At 49.2% G+C, this 20,129-nt stretch overlaps 1 protein-coding gene across 1 annotated transcript in view; it reads left to right on the top strand.

The window, feature by feature from the left end:
• The window catches only part of CPSF3 (cleavage and polyadenylation specific factor 3), a 28,606-nt gene that overhangs the window by 3,616 nt on the left and 4,861 nt on the right, over positions 1-20,129 (top strand). Inside the window, exons 2-16 of the mRNA XM_054569824.1 lie at positions 590-653; positions 1,945-2,042; positions 2,834-2,962; positions 3,170-3,347; positions 4,505-4,594; positions 5,695-5,845; positions 8,075-8,250; positions 9,226-9,384; positions 10,044-10,190; positions 12,942-13,094; positions 14,269-14,377; positions 15,650-15,748; positions 16,693-16,787; positions 18,526-18,613; positions 20,050-20,119. Of these exons, the coding sequence (XP_054425799.1) occupies positions 590-653; positions 1,945-2,042; positions 2,834-2,962; positions 3,170-3,347; positions 4,505-4,594; positions 5,695-5,845; positions 8,075-8,250; positions 9,226-9,384; positions 10,044-10,190; positions 12,942-13,094; positions 14,269-14,377; positions 15,650-15,748; positions 16,693-16,787; positions 18,526-18,613; positions 20,050-20,119 (1,806 nt within the window). The remainder of the gene's footprint in view (positions 1-589; positions 654-1,944; positions 2,043-2,833; positions 2,963-3,169; positions 3,348-4,504; positions 4,595-5,694; positions 5,846-8,074; positions 8,251-9,225; positions 9,385-10,043; positions 10,191-12,941; positions 13,095-14,268; positions 14,378-15,649; positions 15,749-16,692; positions 16,788-18,525; positions 18,614-20,049; positions 20,120-20,129) is intronic.

The raw sequence follows: 20,129 nt of genomic DNA, 5'->3' as shown, positions 1-20,129 counted from the left end.
CTGAAATGGTTGGGAAAAGGCATCAAAGAAGGTGAGGGTTTTGAAAGCCAGGTGAGGTTTAAGCTTAAAGTGTGTCTTGTCATCATTGGAAATTAAGGCTATTTTATTAATTTAAAAAGAAAGGAAAACTCAGTGCTTGGTATCAAATCTACTGAAATAGCAAGGCAAAAGGAAAGGGACTGAGGTTCACAGGTATAAGAAGTTATTCAATTTAACTTATTTTGGAAATGCATATTATGATCTTAAAGCGAAAGAATTTGGAAGTGCTTATAAGTTTACATTTAAGCGCTGATCCTAGAAGTCTCATCCGGCGAGCCGCGTCACGGCTGCCTTGCACTCTGAGCGCACGGCACGGAGTCCCGGGCTCGGGGGAAGGCGGCCTCGGGGCTCCGCGGGTCTGTGCCGCCTTCTCTGGCAGCTGGGACGGCCACAGCTGCCCCGCCCCGCCCCGGCGCTGCGTCCCTGTCTCAGTGACTGTGACCGCCTTCTGAGGGCTGCCCTCCGACGGGGCGTAGCGTGAGCTGTGAAAGGTTTGACCTCACCGGCCTTGATTTTGATCGTTTTTATTTCTCCCCGTGAATGTTCACAGTGGAGCTGGGCAGGAAGTCGGAAGATCATGCATCATTCTGGAGTTCAAAGGAAGAAAAATAATGGTAATTATCATTCTGGAGTCTGCTTAACAGCATGGCTCTGTCTACGGTGGGCGTGGGGCCTTTCTACCATAGTAGTTATCTGTTTAGTTCGCAGAAGAATGCCTCAGTCGGGGTATGTATAGCCCGTGCTGTAAAATGTTAATGTGAAACACTAACACATACCTCTGTTTAGTAATTTGATAAAACATGAATGAGAAAATATATATTCTGACATGTAAAATTGTCAACCAGGTCTCCTGAACGGTTGCTTCTGCAAAGTCCTCTTCCACCCGCCGAGGGTCTGGCCACGCTGACTGCCCCACGCCCAGTGGGCGACCCCAGGGAACCCACGCAGCCGGGGGCGCAGAGCCTGGTTTGGCAGCCTCTATACGTCCGTCACCATTAAGACCACTAGCCTCGGGCAGGGTGACCTGCTTCTCTAACCCCATTTTCTTACATGACGGAGGAGTCAGAAGAAAGGGTTCCCATGGTCCTCAGTAGAAAGACAGTTCAGCCCTGGCTGGTGTGGCTCAGTGGGTTGAGCACCGGACTGTGAACCAAAAGGTCGGGGGTTCAAGTCCCAGTCAGGGCGCAGGCCTGGGTTGCGGGCCAAGAGGCAGCCCACCGCTGTTTCTCTCACACACGGATGTTTGTCTGCCTCTCTTCTCTTTCTCCCTTCTACTCTCTGAATATAAATAAGTAAAATCCCTTAAAAAAAAAAAAAAAAGGCAGTTCAGTGGCTTGTGTTCCTTTGGCTCCACTTCGCTGCTTCTCCGGACTTGAGAGAACAGGACATGTCACAACATGATCGTCCTTTCCGTCGTTGATTGTGTTCATTTTGTAGGAATTAATGGAATTTGGTAGGATGACCCCAAATAGATAACTCAGTAATGACCAACTCTTGAGGAGTTGTTCCCAGTGCCTTAAGATACTTCGATCGCCCTGATCGGGGAGGTTTCCCATTTCTAGGCATTGTCTTCTCCCAGCGATCAGGCCTGGTGGTAAGTCTGTGAACTTTTAAAATGCCCACCATCAAACTTCTGGAGTCACTCTTAGAGTGACTATCAAAACTAGCTGGAAAGAGGATGTCTTGTATTTTGTGTCCTGTGATCCTAAATGTGAGTTCTATTTTAAATTTGGGAAGTTAGAATTGTTAATAGCATATTTCTCATATTTAATAAGAATGTCATTCCAAATGCAAGTGTATAGAGTCCACCTTGGTTGTGTGTGTGATGGGTCTGTTATAATGTCTATTTATTGATTAATGTTAAGGCAATGCAGGAAACTGTGATCTTTTTGTCTGTCGCTTTAGCTGGACTGCGGGATCCACCCCGGCCTGGAAGGAATGGATGCTCTTCCTTATATCGATTTAATTGACCCAGCTGAGATTGATCTCCTCCTAATTAGTCAGTAAGTTTTTCTCTTTATAAACCACACTGTTTTTCATGCACTTTTACTAGCAGAACAATTCTTTACCAGATGCTAAGATTCTGGTGTTAGAAGAGTATTTGCTACCAGGAAGCATATGGCCGACGTCTGAGTCTGAGACAGCGCGCCATGCGGTCATCACAGGAGGGAGGAAGTTCCTGCCTCTGGAGCGAGCAAGCAGGGGCGGGCATGGACCTGGGATCGCTGTAAAACCTGAGGCCCGGGCAGCCTTCCCCAGCGCATCTCCCTGAGGGCGCTCTCTTGCCACATCTGTAGGAACTTCAGTTATAAACAGCGATGCTCCCACTCTGTACCCCTGGGGCGCTTGTTATAATCCGACCGCCAAGAGCAGGTTTGGGCACACCCACCTTCCCTCTCCAGTTATCGCTGATAAAGCATTTTGATGTTTAAAAGGACTTTGAATGTCTTTCTTACCGTGGGACTGGCTGCATTTCTTCCCTCTGCACAGAACACCCTTGGTGTACCGGAAGTCTCAGTATGTGATTGTTACATAAAACTTTTTTAAAAATTCTCCCAGAGGATATGTTTATTGATTTTAGAGACGGGGAAAGGGGGGGGACATCGATTGGTTATCTCCCGTACACGCCCCGACCTGGGATCGAACCCGTGACCTTTTGGTGTGCAGGATGACTGACCCACCCAGCCAGGGCTACACAGAACTCTGTACAGTCTGCAACAGTTTTATTACATATGTGTGATGGACAGTAGTTTAAGAATTGATGGAATCTCTTTGCGTTGTTTTGTTTTATAAGTTTCCATTTGGATCACTGTGGAGCATTGCCCTGGTTTCTGCAGAAGACGAGTTTCAAAGGAAGGACATTCATGACGCACGCTACGAAAGCTATTTACAGATGGCTTCTTTCAGATTATGTCAAAGTCAGGTAAATTACCTTACTAGATCCTTTATAATACATCTATTTCAAGTTATGAACCATTTTGCTTTTTGAAATGAGACACGCATTTATTCACACAGATAAATTGTTTGAAGAAATAATTTTATGGGTATATCATCCACAGTTTCTCTGAGTTCAAAGACTTCTTAAAAATCTTACCTTTAACTTTTTCTGTTGGCATCTTTGAAAATTTAGCAATATATCAGCGGACGACATGCTATACACTGAGACAGATTTGGAGGAGAGCATGGACAAGATCGAGACCATCAATTTTCACGAGGTTAAGGAAGTTGCCGGAATCAAGTTTTGGTGTTACCACGCAGGCCACGTGCTGGGAGCCGCCATGTTCATGATTGAGATCGCAGGCGTGAAGGTGCTGTCCGCCCCGGCCGCTTCCTTTCCAGCAGAAGTGGGCGCAGGGCTCCACGCCACCAAGGAGCGCTGCGGGGAGCCCCGGAGACGCGCAGAGGGCCACCGCACTGGGAGGCGCAAGCAAATTGAGTCCATGCTCGGTCCCTTAAGGGCCGTAGGTCAAGCCCCCGGGCCGGCCCTTGCTGTGGGGGGAGGGGAGACGGTAAAGTGAGCACCTGGGAGGGCCACGGCCCTCGCGCCGCCAGAGGGGCAACTCCTCCTGAGGCCCCCCCGAAAGCGGGGGAGAGGCCACCTGCCTCACACTGACACGTCGTTCCCTGCTCGTGTCCTCCTGCCGTCCCAGGGCTCCCACAGAAGCCCCGCGGCAGCGAAGCGGGGCGGCGGGAAAGGACCTCTGCGGCCCTGCTCGGTGGGGAAGGCCGACGGTCCCGAGGTCCCGATGAACTCGTGACGATGGGGGGACTCGCGGGCTGGCTCCAGGGCCGCGCTTCTTAGCTCTGGCAGCACAGGACAGTCACGGGGGACTCGGCGAAGTGCCCCTCGAACCGGAATCTGGGGCTGTGGTCCCAGCCCTCTTTTTTTTTAAAGTTTGCGAGGTGATCTTTATGTGCAGCCAGGGTTGCACAGTGTTCTCGTGTAGTGTCCTAAATTTTTCCAGCTGCTCATACAGTGCTTAAAATTTTTACACATTGAGTTGTCCTATATACTGCAAAGTCATTTCTTCTTGCTCTTTGCTCAGAGGCACAAAAAATAAGCAGAACACAGCACAAATGCAGACCTGAGTTCTCAGCAGGTGTTTGGTAGGCGCCCTCCAAGGCGTGCGCTTCGTGCTTTAGCTCGTCCCCGGGCGGCTCGGAGGCCTCTCTCCCGCCGCGCGTGTTCTCTCGGAGCTGCTCTGCGCGTCCCCAGTTTACTCGTGTGCAGGGCCCCCCGCGGGAGGGTCCTGGGAAGACGGTGTTCCTGCGCATCGGATTGATGGGTGGAAACACCGGATGGTTTTTGACCAAACTCAGTGAGACACAAGCATTGCTTCCGAAAGTCATCAGTTGTAGGCTATTTTTTTTCTATTTATTTTTACTTTCAGGTTTATGAATGAAATATATTTATTAATAAAATGAAGCCTTCCAAAACCCTAATTTTCTAGTATCTTTTTCACAGCTTTTGTATACTGGTGATTTCTCAAGACAAGAAGACAGACACTTGATGGCAGCTGAAATTCCTAATATTAAACCTGATATTCTTATCATTGTAAGTACTAGTGCTCTGCGTTGTAATTAGGATAATGTGAGCACAATTGTTTCCGGTGGGAAAAAATATTGTGATCTCATTTTTATAATACATTAGTGGGTATAAATGTATCTTTTTGTAGCATAAATTTAATTTTTTGACTTCTTTTTGTAGTGCAGCTCCACCTACTTGCTGTTAAATGCTGTCAACTCTGGTCTAAAGCCAGAGGTGCTAGGCTCTCTCCTAAATACTTTTATGTGGTTGAATTGCCCCAAATTCATAGATCGTCTTAAAGGTTGTGCAGAAACGGTGTGGCCCCAGGCCTTCACCATGGTGACCCCCTTCTGCCCGGAGCACCTGCTGGTTTGTACGTGTGTGCCCTGTCTGCTCCTGGGCTGCAAGTCCCCGGAGAACAAAAAAATACTAACTGTATGCAAGCTTTGCCGGGGGAGCGGGGGGACGGTGGAGAGCAAATTAACAAATGTGTTCCAGTGACGGGGAGCGAGACCTTTGGGGCGTGTGGCGTGTGTAGGAGTGCCACACATACTTAGCCCCGGTGGAAGCGCTGTTTTTCCCCCACCGCCTACAGCATCCGTCACCTGCCCAGGGCACAAGCGACCAGGGCCTTTGCGGTCCAAGGGCAACGTGCAAGTGATTTCAGTTTGGTTCAGCTCAGTATACCCAGCATATAAGCTGACATTACTTTAAGTGAAGTTTTTTTTAACCCTTTGAAAAAAAATTCTTTTCATTAGACCTGGTGCTTAAGAGCAGCACTTCTTCAACATGGAAGTGCTGAAGTATTATCTGACGATATTGTTAACATCCAGGTTCCGATTCGGTGTGCCTGGGCTGGGGCCTGAGCTTTGGCACATCGGATAAGCTCCCAGGGGTGCTGGTGCTGCTGGTCAGCTGCCCACACATCACAAAGCTTCTTACTCCCTAGCCGGGTCTTAATTCTAACGTTACTTGTTGCTTCTAATTAGTATTATAACAATACCTGTTCAAGTAAACGGCACGTTAATGGAAAAACAAATCGCTTTGCTTCTGCATTTCACTGACGTTTAGCTTTTATATTCTTTGGAATGTCAGTCTTGGCCTCACACCTCTGATGTGTCATTTAGGAATCTACTTACGGGACCCATATCCACGAGAAGCGTGAAGAGCGAGAAGCAAGATTTTGCAACACGGTTCATGATATTGTAAACAGAGGGGGCAGAGGTCTCATTCCCGTCTTCGCCCTCGGGAGGGCTCAGGAGCTGCTCTTGATTCTAGGTAGGCCTTTCCCTCTTTATTTGGGAGGTTCTCAAAACCTTGGAGTGCCTGGTCTAGGATAGATCCTTCTACCTCTCTGGGTTTCAGTGTCGGCATTTAAAAGTAGGGATTTGGTGCCAGTAAGAGCCCAGAGGAACAGTAACTGCTGTACGCTGCCCCTGGGAATGTGAATGGCGTACCTTCCTGGTTGCCATCAGCATCAGAAATCATGGCTAGACGAGGCCTGTCAGGGAAGAGTCCAGCCATTAATATAATGAGAACAGTATGTGCGACATTGACGTAACCTGGCAGCCAAGGAGAGTGGCCTGGAACGCACATGTGTGAACAGTGGCGACTTCACTGTACAAGTCAGTGAGGGTGGTGGATGCCGTTGAGTGAGCATGTGTACTGTGTGGCCATCACATTCAAAATGACTGAGTGGGTAGAGCAACAAATCTGCATCAAATTTTGCGTGAAGCTTGAACATTGCTCCATGGAAACTATTTGGATGATTCAGAAGGCTGCAGCTATGGGCAACTGGGGACTGGCAGCTTCATCACAATAATGCACCCACTCACACGTCACTTCTTTTGGCAAAACAACAAAGCATCCAGGTGACTCAGCTGTCCTACAGCCCAGATTTGGCACCCTGTGACTTCTGGCTTTTCCCAAAACTAAAATCACCTTTGAAACGGAAGAGATTTTAGACCATCGATGAGATACAGGAAAATACGATGGGGCAGCTGATGGCGACTGGGAGAGCTGTGTGAGGTCCCAAGACGCCTGCTTTGAAGGGGACTGAGGTCATCGTCCTGTGTACAATGTTTCTTGTTTCTTGTACCTTCTTCAGTAAATGTCTCTGTCTTTCATAGTGCATGGCTGGGTACCTTCTGGACAGACCCCGTATATGTGTATTTAATAATCCCTTCACACGCCAACGTTGTGTCATTTCTTGGGGGATACATTTTTTCTTGAAGAAGTGACGAGGCCTTGAGTATCTGTAGCTTCGTGTGCAGAACTAGAAACAGTCGCATCCTGAGCCCTTGCCCCCAGCTGTCCTCTCTGCGATGAAGAGCAGTGTCTTTGTCCCTCTGAGAAGGGAGAGGAGGAAAGACGGGGCGAACGCCCTCAGATCCAGAGCGAATCTGTAAGGGAGGCAGGGCTCCGCGGAAGCTGCATTTTCTGCGTCCGAATCCAGTCCAGTCCGCTGCCGGTCCTGACTTGGTCCATCGTTCTAACCGCAAGTCACGCCTGTCCTTAGAAGCCCTGACGTGGGAAGTTTCCGTAACACCGCAACCCGAGCAGCCGAGGGGGTGAGGTGGAAGTGAAACCGCGCCATCGCCGTCAAACGGGGCAGCCAGATGTAGGGGAGTAAAAGTACAGGACACCTGGTTAAAATTTAATGTCAAATAAATAATAATATTTTAGCCCAAGTATATAAAAATTTAATACAATTCTTACACAAAAATTTTTTACTCGTCCTGATCTATAAGATGGAGATAAATCTTCACAATGTTGCTTTGAAGATTATTGAATGTAAATTGCATACTAGGCTTTTAATGCGTTTTCCTAAATGCAGGTGCACCTAGTGGAGGAAATTAGGTGATCTGCCCACACTGTCCTTATAATATTTAGGGATTTAATGTGGGTTTCCCTAAACATAAATCCTCTTTTGAAGGTACATTGCCCACAGTTTCCATTATCAGAAACTGGTTAGAATTTTTAAGAAAATATAATGCAGTCACAGAGCAATGTGTTTTTTAAGTGTTTTAAATTGGTTTACCTCATTTGGCAGTCCTGTTTTATAATTAGCAAAGTCTACTTACAAAACATTCTAGTTTTGATAAGTCTGCTTGAACTATTAATAACATGTTTTTATTTAAAATCATCATGGAATTTAGGGTTTCTGCGGTAATATGTTACGGTCCTTTATTCAGTGTAAACTTCTACCAAATCCTTTTTAAATGCTTCCACATCTTAGGACTATGATCACAACATTCTTTTTAGGTCCTGCATTAGAATTTAGAAATAAGTTTCAGTCTTACAAGTTTTAAGTTAGTAAGACCAAGCTAACTTTTCCTTTAATTTTAATTAAAATTTTCTTACGTTTTAGTTAAAATACACGAGAGCATTTTTATTCTTTATTTCTTGATTGTCTGAATTTTAAAAACTAATTTTGTGTATCATTTATTATTTGAACTCTTTAATGCATGTAACAAAATGCTGTGGGTCTCTTACGAAATCGCGCAGATGAGTACTGGCAGAACCACCCGGAACTGCATGACATCCCCATATACTACGCGTCGTCTCTGGCTAAGAAGTGTATGGCCGTGTACCAGACGTACGTGAATGCCATGAATGACAAAATCCGCAAACAGATCAACATCAATAACCCCTTCGTTTTCAAGCACATTAGCAACCTCAAGGTGAGTGCGTGCTGGGGGGAAGCAGGCGGAGAGGCTCAGGCGCCGAGGGCCCGGCGGGCGGCGTGGCTGTGTCCCGCGGCCGGAGCCTCGCCTCGGCTCTCGCCTCGGCTCTTGGGGCATCACTCTCCTGGAAGAAGTCAGAGATTTCGCCACTGGTGCTCTTTTTGGCATAAATCTATTTTGCCCCTTGTTCCAAGTGCCTGTACAGCCTCAGTATTTGCTACTGCTAAATAACTTGGACCTTTTTGTCACAGAAATAAAAAGCCCTGATAAGAAAGGTATCTTGTGTTAGTGTTAGTTTTCATTCTTATTCAAGCCTAATCACCTTATTGTTGATTAGCACTGTAAATTCCGTATGTGCAAATTTTCATGTTTGCTTTTCTAGAGCATTCAATAAAATCTGATTTTCTTTCATTAAAATGTATATATTGTTTCATTCAAACTAATCTAGTCACCATAAAAGAATGCCCCAAATGTTAGAAGTGGCCTTCCAATTATAAATAGGCTCTGTTCATAAAGTATTGTATTTTCAGTTGATTGGTTGCTTAGGAATTAGAGTTAAGTTTTCCCTAGAAACAATGTACACTTTTGGTTAGGCTTCTAGGCCAGCTCCAAATATTCATAAAGTGTGGAAAGCCGCTGTGAGTCTTTTCTGGGTGGACGGAAGCCCATCTGAGTCTTTGCTCACCTTCTCCTTCCTGCTGCCGCGGGCGCCGAAATGGCACTCGTGGCCCGTGCGCTGGCAGCACGAGGCTTGGGGTCGCTGAGAACAACTGCTCTTCGTGGCTTTGTTTTCTTTTCACTCCGAGTCCGCACTGTCTAGGGACTTGGGAACTGGGCTGAGCATTTACAGGTCTTGCCAAGACCCTTGCAGTCACGTGATTAATTTTCTCACTTTTTGTTATTCTTTAGAAATAAGGAAAGCTCTGCCAAACCGTGGTGTTTCACACAGCTTTCCCCTCCCCTTCTCTCCAGAGCATGGATCACTTTGATGACATTGGTCCCAGCGTGGTGATGGCCTCCCCGGGCATGATGCAGAGCGGCTTGTCCAGGGAGCTCTTTGAAAGCTGGTGCACCGACAAGAGGAACGGTGTCATCATAGCGGGGTACTGTGTAGAAGGGACGCTCGCCAAGGTCAGTCACAGCCTCGGACGGCTGTCCTTCCTGATCACAGTTGCAGAGGGGCGGTGCCCTCCCAGGTTTTCCCATGACGTACAGTTGAGACCTAACGCAGGTGCTGAATGGCATAACTGGACCCCCGGGGGGTAGGTAGGTCCCTTAACGTTCAAGAAACATCCATGTGGTCATAGTAAAAATAATGGAAGGGAACCTGTTTGGGACATAGACATGGATACGCTCGTCTGATGAAGACTGTCTAGCGCGTGTCCCTACGAGTGGCCCCGTGAGAAGCTTGGCGTGTGTGGAGGGCGACTGCCCCTCCCGGTGGGTAGGAGGCGGTTGGTGTGGACTCGCGGGCACAGGCAGTGCGCGCGGGACTGCGGGGCGTTTCTCAACCCCCAGGCCGCACGTTCCCGCACCTCCTCCTGTCGATCATTTGTCTTATTTTTTACACACGTTATGATTCTCTATTTTGATCATTATTTGAAGTCATGTAGGCAATGTTCGCTATGCATTTAAAAGAGATTTTCAGAGTAGAAATACGTCAGTCTTTTATAGAAATCCTCTTAGTGGGAAAGTTTCTTTCTGGAGCAGGAGGACAGTTGAGAATACAGGCTGGCCTCCCTCACGGGCGTGTCCGCTGCCCTCCGCCCCCGCACCCTGTCCCCCCGCAGCACATCATGTCTGAGCCCGAGGAGATCACCACCATGTCCGGGCAGAAGCTGCCGCTGAAGATGTCCGTGGACTACATTTCTTTCTCCGCCCACACCGATTACCAGCAAACCAGCGAGTTTATTCGCGCTTTGAAACCGCCTCACGTGGTTAGTACACAAATTTGATGTAGCGCGTCTTAGTGGGGAAGCAGACCCGCCTGCGGCGGCCGGTTCCCAGGTCGGACACCGCCTCCTGTTGATGCGCTCGAAGCAGGACACTCGCCCCAGCCTTCCGCCTCCCCTCCGAGCTGGGCAGCGCTGCCTCCCCCGTAACAGGAGAGCACAGGCCTCGCAGTGTCGCTGGCTTCCCAGCGCCCTCCCTTGCTCGCTGTGTAACCCTGCGCAAGCTACTTAACCCCTCCGTACCTCATTTGTAAATAGAAATAATAATACCTCGTAGGGTTATTGTGAGGACCAGATGAGAGAACATACATCTAAGCACATAATTCAGTGCCTGGCTTGTAGTAAATGCTAAAAAATGTGGAGAGAGGAGATAGGCAAGTCATGTAAAAGGAAGAGATGCAAGTCTGAAGCGCTTGACATAGCTCCTTACTGACGGGACTTGCTTTTGGTTTTAAGTTGCACGTCATTACTAAAGTCGCAGCGCTGTCTCAGTGGGCCAGGAGGGGGGTAGCCAAAACCACGCGCGTGGTTTTCAGCGGGGGGCGCGGGCGGGGCGCGTTCTGCAGCAGGGCCCCTCGGTCCGGCCCGGCGGCCGGTTCTGCGCAGCCACTGACATGCAGCGCCTCCCGCTCTCAGGCCTTGCTGACCGAAGTGCCTGGAAAAAACCCCAAAACCAGGCGGCGCGCCCTTCCTGAGCGCCTCGGACGGTGGTTCCGGGCAATGGCGTTTGGTTAGTTTTTTTTTTTTTTTTTCCTTTTTTGAATATATTTTACTGTGGTAAAACTTTTTGACCATTTTTAAGTGGACAGGTCAGTGGTATTAACTGGACCCCCACGCTCCATACTCACGGCTTTTTCCTCCCCCCCAGCACTGCATCCATTCAGTAGTAATTCCCACCCAGCTCACCGTTTACCTTGTCACTAAGAATGTGCTAGAATTAGTCCAGATATTTCATATAAGTGAAATCGTATGCCACTTGGTGTTTTTAAGGTTCATCCATGCTGTAGCACGTATTGGAACTTCATTCCTTGTTATGGCGGAAGAACATTTCATGGTGTAGACACACCACACTTTGTTGGATCATGTTGGTGGGCATAGGTTGGTCTCCCCTTTCGGCTATTGTGGGCAATGCTGCCATGACCGCTGGCATAGACATGCCTGTTTGTGCCCCTTTCCTCAGTCCTTCCAGGTATATACCCACAAGTGGCACTGGGGGATCGTAATGGTACCTCGGTGTTTAACTGGTGGAGTGGGGGGGTGTGTGTGTATTTTTATTTTTTCCATCACCACTTATCCCCTTACACCCTCTCCTACCTCCACCCACCCTTGTCCCTGCTCCGTGTATAACTTCTTGAGGGAGCACCAAACTGTTTCTCTGCGGCTACACCCTTTCACATTCCCACCGGCCGTGCACAGGGCTCCAGAGCTCCGTGTTCTCGCCACCACCCGCTTTCCTTTTTTAAAGTATGGGCGTCCCCTCAAGTGTGAAGTAGATCTTGCTGCGGTTTTGAGTTTCATTTTCCTGATGACTAGGGATGCTGTGCGTCTTGCATCCTGCTAGTCTGCTCCCTCCCGCTGGCGTGCTTGTCCCCACAGGCATCGGCCCTTCACGGGCACATGCTTTGGCGGAGAAAGTCGCTCCCCTACTCCGCGCCGTAGCCCGCAGAGTTTTACGGTGAGGGTAGCTCACAGGCGTCCAGTGTGTGGCTGGCGATGCCCTCCCGGCCTGGAAGCCCTTTCTTCCCGGAGTCACCGCCTCGCCTCCGGCCCGTCCACGCTCTCGCTCTGCTGTCCGTTTAAATTTCCGGATTGAATTGGATGCTTACCTCCTTCCCGCAACCAAGTCAGTAAAAGTATATCTGCACAATGAAATCATAACAGTGTTGTAGTAATAATTAATAGCAGCTAGTATTTATTACGTACCACGTGCTGGGCACTGGGCTAGTGTTTTACATGTATCAGCTTGCTTACTCCACAACCCGCGACTGCTCCGCGGACAGAAAGCAGGAATGCTACGTAACTTGCCAACCTGCCCAGAGGTGCACAGCGAGTCGGAGGCGGGGCCCAGATTTGTGTCCCCGCGGCCAGGGCCCCTCACCGCAGGCCGCCTGCCCCGGGGGGGATGCTCGCAGGCCCTGTCCGCCGGGCAGAAGGCGCCTGGCTGGGGGGCGTCCGGGCGTGGCCTGTCCTGAGCGGAGCAGGTGCAGTGGTTGTGACTGCTCCTCTGCAGCAATTCCATGGGGTTCTGGAATATTTTCTTTGGTACTGCTTTAAAACAAACAAACAAAAAACAAAATCAGAAGTCATTTTTCCCCCACAAAAAGCTTCTTTTGGAAGTCTTATATTAAGAAACTTAAAGAAAGCGATGAGACAGCAGCGGCGGCAATAGTGCCGGACAAGAGTCGTGCGCCCAGAGCTGGGGGAGACGGCGGAGGTCGCTGGGCCCAGCGGGAGCGCAGAAGCCGGGAAGTGGTCTGGCTGCCGCACACGGTTACCTTGTTGGGGGCAAAACCTGGAGTAGAAAGGAAATGTCTGGGCCCGCTCTTGAAATAGTCCCACGTAAGGATCTTTTAAAGCCAATCAGAATGCCAGAGTCCATGTACGTTTAACTGACTGCTGGTCCTCGTGAGCAGTGAAGTTTATTTCTGTCGGATGTGTTTAACTAATTCAGGGAAGGGCCATCGTTAACCTGAACAGGGATGTTTCCCTGTGCTCTTCTAAATGTGTTCCCTGTAGATTTTAGTCCACGGAGAACAGAACGAAATGGCCCGGTTGAAAGCAGCCCTGATTCGAGAATATGAAGATAACGATGAAGTCCACATAGAGGTCCATAACCCTCGGAACACAGAAGCAGTGACCTTGAACTTCAGAGGAGAAAAGCTGGCCAAGGTAGAGGCTGTGGTTCCCAATCCTGTCCGCGTCTTCGGAGAAATGCATGTTCTTCCGGGAGGCGGCCTCTTTTTCAGTCCAGCCCCGGGGGGTGCTGGGCGCCGGCCTCTGTCCCCTCGGCCCGCTGCCAGGCTCTGCTCCTGCGCCTTTCGGGCCGTTTCTGGTTCTCCCTTTGTCATGGGGACAATTTTCAAACAAGTTAGGTCTTAATACAGTTGAATTTGAGAGCTTTTTCATTCCCATTCCAATGTAAAGACAAAAAATACCGATTCCTGTTTTTCTTACTGCACCCAATTCAGCATGCTCTCTACCCCTTGTGAGTCTCCTCCCTAAGACTCTCAGTAGGCCCATGTTTATAAACCTATGCGACTATAAATATGATGGGAGTTATAAAAATCTGTCTTTGGGAATCATTTTGTATGGTAAAATACACTATTTTCAGAATTTTAAAAAAATGGTTAAGAGAAACCTTATTTGGGGCTTTGCAGGGATGCGGTAAGAAGTCTACCTTTTTACCTCTGTTACCAAAAGTCCTAAGACACCTCCCTGGCCTGTGACTCGGTGGGTGGGAGTGTCGTCCTGTGCACTGAAAGCTTGCAGGTTTGTCTTCTGTGAGAGAAGTTATATTTAACATGCTGGGTTGCATGTCTGTAAGGGTTTTGTTGAAGTCAGGTTTTGAACAATCATTACTCTCTTTTCTTAAAACCCTCCCTCTCAGCTGTGTGAGCTCAGCCGTCGGGGCCGTCACTGGCCGCAGCGTCCGGAGACGCTGCCCAGCGTCAGGGCCGCACAGCCGTGCCGCCCATTCGGCGGGCTCCCTCTTCCCTCTGGTGCACGGTGGGTGGGCCGCCGGCCCAGGGAGCACAGGCGGTTCTGGGGGCTTTGGCTGACCTTCCCCCTGGAGCCGTGGAGAGCTCTCCTCGATCGTGGGACTGATAAGGGCTGTCCTGAGCCTCGCTGTCCTCGCCTGATCTGTCCGTGGCTCCTGCCTTCAGCCTCGCGGCGGCCCTGCTGCTGCCCGTTCATAGGCATATGTGACATTCTCTAGGTTCCATGTTTAAGTTCACATGTTATTTCTCATGTGTCTCACGTTCCTCATTATGGTGGGGCGCCTGGAGCACTGTGTTTTAGAAGATTCTGCTTTCTTTAAGTTGTCCTGTGTTTGCTTTAACAGGTCATGGGCCTTCTAGCCGACAAAAAGCCAGAACAAGGCCAGCGGGTCTCGGGAATACTGGTTAAAAGAAACTTTAATTATCACATACTTTCTCCTTGTGACCTCTCCAGTAAGTAACCTGTTAAATGTCAAATATAATTTGATTTTAGCAAAAGAAAACAAAGAAAATCTGTGGAACTTCTCTTACCTAATGGCCACATTTTAATTTTATTACTATTATTTTTTTTTTTTTTTTTTGGAGAAGGGGAGGGAAGGAGAAAGAGAAACATCAGTGTGAGAGATACAATGACTGGTTACCTCTCGTGTTCCCCCTACTGGGGACCAGGCCAGCAACCCAGGCATGTGCCCTGACTGGGAATCGAACCGGAGACCTTTCAGTTCGCAGGCCGACACTCGATCCACTGAGCCACACCAGCGGGGCTGGCCACCCTTTAAATAACAACCAAATAATAAAATAGGAATAAGTGAAAGTTAATAATCCAGACAGATATATGGGGGGGGGGGATCTTCCTTGAATTATTGAAACATTTAAGTTCATTGTGATATAACTTTTTTCTTATTTGGAAACATAAGTTTCCCTCCGAGACAGAGCGAGACTCCCGCCGCCTCCCGCGGCGGAGGGCGGGCCCCCGCACAGACGTTCTCATTTTCAGGACCTGCAGTGTGTGTTGCTGCTGGGCCCTCGTGTTCTGTGCCCGTGTAGATGCGAAGCCGCCGTGACTTTTGCAGTCAGTGTGCTGGTATCTTCAAGTGAATAACTGCTCACTTTTACTTCTAAACACTAATAAACCCTGAGCGCTTCGTGAGGAGTGAGAAGGAGCCGCCGAGCTTAGGTGTAGCCTGTGGGACGGGCCGTAAGCGTGCCGGGCTGTCGCCTGGCAGAGCGTAATGCGGCCTTTATCCAGCAGTCAGTGCGCCCCTGCTCTGCGCCAGGCATAGCACTGGGTGCTGGGGGGCCACGGTACCAAAAAGCACGGACCCAACCCCCGAAAAGCTGCCTGACGAGAGCAGCATTCCTCTCGGGAGCCGGTCACAGGGCCGGCTCGCGATGGATAGACGCGCGTGGTGAGCAGGCGAGGGGAGGGTGGCCTCGCGGCGCCGGGCGCTGAAGGCTCGTCGGCAGGTGCCAAGCCCCAGGGGTGCCGGGCACTGGCATGTTCTGGCTGCAGTGTGAACCTCTGGGGTCCGGGGATGGGGCGGGGGCGTCGGGAGATGAGGAGGAAGTGAGGACGGGGACAAACCAAGGAGTGACTTGTCAGCTAGAAAAATGTGCTCTCGTTTGCTTGACTTTTACTTCTCTTCACTCCTGGTATGTTTGCAAATTGTGTTTGTGGCACCAATATTGTTTCTTAAACTACATTTATTCAAATTTCCCCTTCAGATTATACCGACTTGGCCATGAGCACCGTGAAGCAGACCCAAGCCATTCCGTACACCGGGCCTTTTAATTTGCTCTTTTACCAGCTACAGAAATTGACAGGTGTGTGTATTTATTGGTGTTCACCTCGCTGTCTTCTGTTTTCAGGAAGGCGATGACATATCTAGGAAAGGGTATCGTTCAAGTTTGTTAATTGTCTCAGAAGTACACAGATTTTATTTGTGCTTGATCATATCACATTTAAGTGAAACCTTTTAAAATATACTCATCAATTTTTAAATCCTGTTATACCTTTCACCCTTGATCCACTTTAAATTCTAAAAGTAGTGATAGTCTTCCTTCCGTGTTTAAAATCTACCTTCCCTTCCCAAATTCCGTCTGTTTTTTCCCAGTCCAGTGAAAAGTTTCGGGCTCCATCAGCACCGTCGTATACGGCAGGTTTCATGAGCAAACAGGGCCCCTGGCCAAAGGCCAGCAGCAGAGGAAGCCCGTGCTGCTTTCCTCGCAAGCCCTTTGGAGCCCGAGGGGTTTGTGCGGCGACATCCTGAGGGGCAGGGGCTGCGGCAAACGAGGCGGGAACCCCACGTTAGCATTGCAGGTCGCAGCACAGGGAGCCAGTAAGGTGCGTCTGACCTAGTCCTTAATCAGCGGCCACTGGGAAAACCAGGACGTCTCGCCCTAGACAAGGGAGCTGCCCTGCAGAACGAGCGGCCCAGGCAGACGGACGGTGGGCGTGGCGTCCGCAGCCGGCCTGGCTCCTGTTCCGAGTCACGATGCCAGCGGCGGGCCTCTTGCGCCCACGTGGACGTTTGGCCGTCGCCAGCGTTTACCTGGTGGTCAGTGCGGCCCTCCCCTGCGCCCCAGCTCTGCAAAGTGTCAGAACATGTTCAGAGCTTTTAGCTACTGTAAACAATTAGTATAAAACGTACGTAGCTATTTAAATCTCACTATACAAATGAGCTGCCAATGTTTTTCGGTATGTATCAGCTTTATTTCAGCCATCTCTGTAAACAAATGAATAATACGTCTTATAATCTTTCTTGCAGGTGATGTAGAAGAATTAGAAATTCAAGAAAAACCTGCTTTGAAAGTGTTCAAAAATATTACTGTAATACAGGAACCAGGAATGGTGGTATTAGAAGTAAGATAAGATCATTTACCCAAATGAGGAGAAAAAAAAGTTTTAAGAGTTTACATGTGGAGGCTTGACTTGGGGTGGTGAACACACAATATGATATACAGATAATGCATTATAGAATTGTACACCTGAAACCTATATAATTTTATTAACCAATGTCACCAAGAAAAATTCAATTAAAAAAGAGTTTACATGTAATTGTAGAGAAGATTAGCTTCACAATGAGAAAAAAATGACTGGGAAATACAGTTTTTTCTGAAATCAGCTTTAAGTACAACATAGCTAGGCGTTTTCTCTAACACAGAAATGAGCCACACAGTAAGGCTTGCTGTTCAGCGCGAGCGATAGGCAGGGGTCTCTGGCGAGCGGACTGAGCCGCGTTTGTGGGATCCCTGTCTTCAGTTGTAGCGAAATCTCTTTCTGTTACATTAAAACAAACTCGTCATACAGCACTTCTGAGGACAGTGGAGTTCCCAAGACTCAAGTAAGCAACACTACTGTGACCCAAACACACAGAGGCAAGAAATCGCTGACCTCGGGGGATGCGGTTCCCACTGGTGGAACTTCAGCCCCACGCTGGCAGCGCCGGGAGCCCAGCCAGCGAGCGACGCTGATGGCTGGTTTGATGGGCTGGCACCGGCTGCGCCAGAAGAAAGGCTTTTTAAAGTGCGTCCTGGGCCTGAGCGACCCAGGGAGCTGCCCCGCCGGCCCTCGGCCTCCTGGCCGTGCTGGGCGGGCTGCACATTTCCCAGCTGTGAGGCCAGCCACCTGTTTATACATGTTGATTTTATTTATTTATTTTTAGAGCGAGGGGAACAGAGAGAGAGAAACATAAATGTGTGGCTCCCTCGTGTGCACCCCATCCTGGGAGTCGAACCTGTGACCTTCCAGTTTGCAGGCCAGCGCTCAATCCACTGAGCCACACCAGCCAGGGCCATATTAAAACAAAAAACCTGTCCGCTTTGGTCCCACTGCAGTTCTGTGACTAAGTCGTACATTGATTTACAAGGCTAAAGATAACTGAAGGAAGTATCAAAAGGAGTAGTTATCTGTAACATGAAGTCACATACAACAATATATAAAACATTAGTATCCAAGAAAGAACAAAAGTTATTAGAAGCATTGATTGAACATGTCAGAGGTCTAGAGAAAGTTTTTCAAGCGCCTCCTGGTGCTTGTAAAAGTACTCTCTGCACAGAGAATAAAAATAGGGAGGCCTGGTTCTGGAAACACTGGTAATTCAGCCGGTCTCACCCTGACGTGGGGGTGGGGGAGGAGCACCGGAAACTCTCGGGTCGCGGGGCATGTGAGGGAGCGGCCAGGATCCTGGCTTCCTGTGAGGAACGAAAGTAATCTGTACCGAGATGACTTCATCATGCTGCGTATGGTACTAAAATAAGTGATTAGGAATTCGAGTTGGAGTCCCAGGACCGGCAATCACCGCCTGTGTTACCTTGTGCAAGTCACATTTGAGTCCACTCCCTTCTTTAGAAAATTGAAGATGCTGTGAGAATTGAGTGAGATAATGGATGTAAACACTAGGTGCAACGGAAGTGCTCGCTGTACTTGACCGCTGTTCCTAAATTAGAGAAGTCCAGCACTGTTAACTAATTTCAGTAAATGAGTCCGTTCCTTTTAGTGAAAATGCTAGAAACGCCCCCGTGCCCAGGCCGTGGGGGTGCAGGCGCGGCTGCCGTGGGGCCGTAGCGCCCCCTTCCTGACTCTGGCTTTGGCTTCGCAGTGGTTGGCAAACCCTTCCAATGACATGTACGCGGACACAGTGACGACCGTGATCCTGGAAGTGCAGTCGAACCCGAAGATAAGGAAAGGTACCGGCCCGTTCCGCGGTCCTTGCCCTGCACGTTTATTTCATTTCATCGGTTCATTCTCTTATTCCTCCCATGGTGCTTCGAATTAAAAAGCAGAAAGTAGAATCCTAAGATACTTGAAATCTCATTTTCTTTTTCATTCCTATAACCCTTAAGACACTAGATACGTGCATAGCAACATGTATTACAGATATTTTACTTTTTGTCCAGGGTTTTTATTAGTGCTATAAGCATCTGGTTGCAATTAACAGTAAGATAAAATATCTTAGTAACAACCCTCTTAAAAACCATTTAATCAGAAGGTTTACAGTATTGCTATACTGAGCCAGCATGTCTAACATAAGCTGTTGTGTTCTTGATTTTAATAAAAACTCGTTGAACTGGAATGGAATGGAATCTCCTTATGGTTTACTAAGTAGCATTTTGCAACCAAAGAAAACACCAGAGAAAATATTTTTGTGTTACAGCTCTACAGTTAGGTTTTATTTGAGACGTAGCTCGGTATACTACGTGTCTTAGGGTGTGCGTGGCGGCGTGTAAGGCAGCCCTCTTTGCTGCTGAAGAAAAAGCCGCCCTTGGTGAGTTCTGGGAGGCTCCCGGCCTTGACCCAACCCCTGGCAGTGGGTCACGCTCTCTGGGGAGGACTTCTCTCTCTAGAAATTAAAAGCAGCAAGTTGGTAGTTCTTTGATTTGGGGAGTAAAAGGTTAGCTGAGTGCTTCATAACCCATCTCCTTCTCACCGGCCACATCTATACTGTGAACAAATAAATGCCTAAACAGCTCTGAATTACTCGGTACTTGAGCGGCTGGCAAGCATTTGAATGTGTGGCAGGGCGGACTCAGAGGCAGTTGTCTGCCTGCTCCTGTTCTCCTTTTCCCTGCCTTCGGGGATAGGAACAGGAAGGACCAAGTGCAGGTCGCCTGCCCCTCACGCAGTGGGTAACCCATGAGCCTGCGGGGTCGGGCTGCGTGGGGCGGGGGGTCGGGAGGGAGGGGCACGCCTCCGCGGGAGCCCGAGTCAGCTCCGGTCTGTCCCTTTCACGCGCCCCTGCCCCACGGGGACTGGGTTTCACCCTCCCTCCCACGTCGCGTTCCGTGCGTTTCACCCCGATAACCAGGGGTAAACGGAGCCTGGGCTGTCATGCACTGGTGGTGGTGGTCAGATGGCTGCACCCTTTTCTGAAAAATGAAGTCTCTGTGCAGAAGTGGTATTTCCTCGGCCAGGTGGACGGCGGCGGTGTTCAGGGCGGTGCGGCTCCTCCGCGGTGCCGCGCCGGTGGGGGAGGGGAGGACGCACCGCGCTGGCGCGCTGTTAGCTGTGTGGCTGGGGATGGTTAATCACTTCGACTTACCAGTAACTACATTCTGATTATTGATTTGGAAATTATTCCAAATAGGAACTTGGAAACGGAACTCTCGGTTGCTTTTTCTTCCAGGGGCAGTACAGAAGGTCTCTAAGAAGCTGGACATGCACGTGTACAGCAAGAGGCTGGAGATCATGCTGCAGTAAGTGCTG

This window comes from Pteronotus mesoamericanus, unplaced genomic scaffold (assembly GCF_021234165.1).
Source record: "Pteronotus mesoamericanus isolate MK-2021 breed Mesoamerican mustached bat unplaced genomic scaffold, CSHL_Meso_final contig_101, whole genome shotgun sequence".
NCBI classification, from domain to species: domain Eukaryota; kingdom Metazoa; phylum Chordata; class Mammalia; order Chiroptera; family Mormoopidae; genus Pteronotus; species Pteronotus mesoamericanus.
Note: the sequence above shows the minus strand (reverse complement) of the source record. Positions and strands in the feature narration are given on the sequence as shown.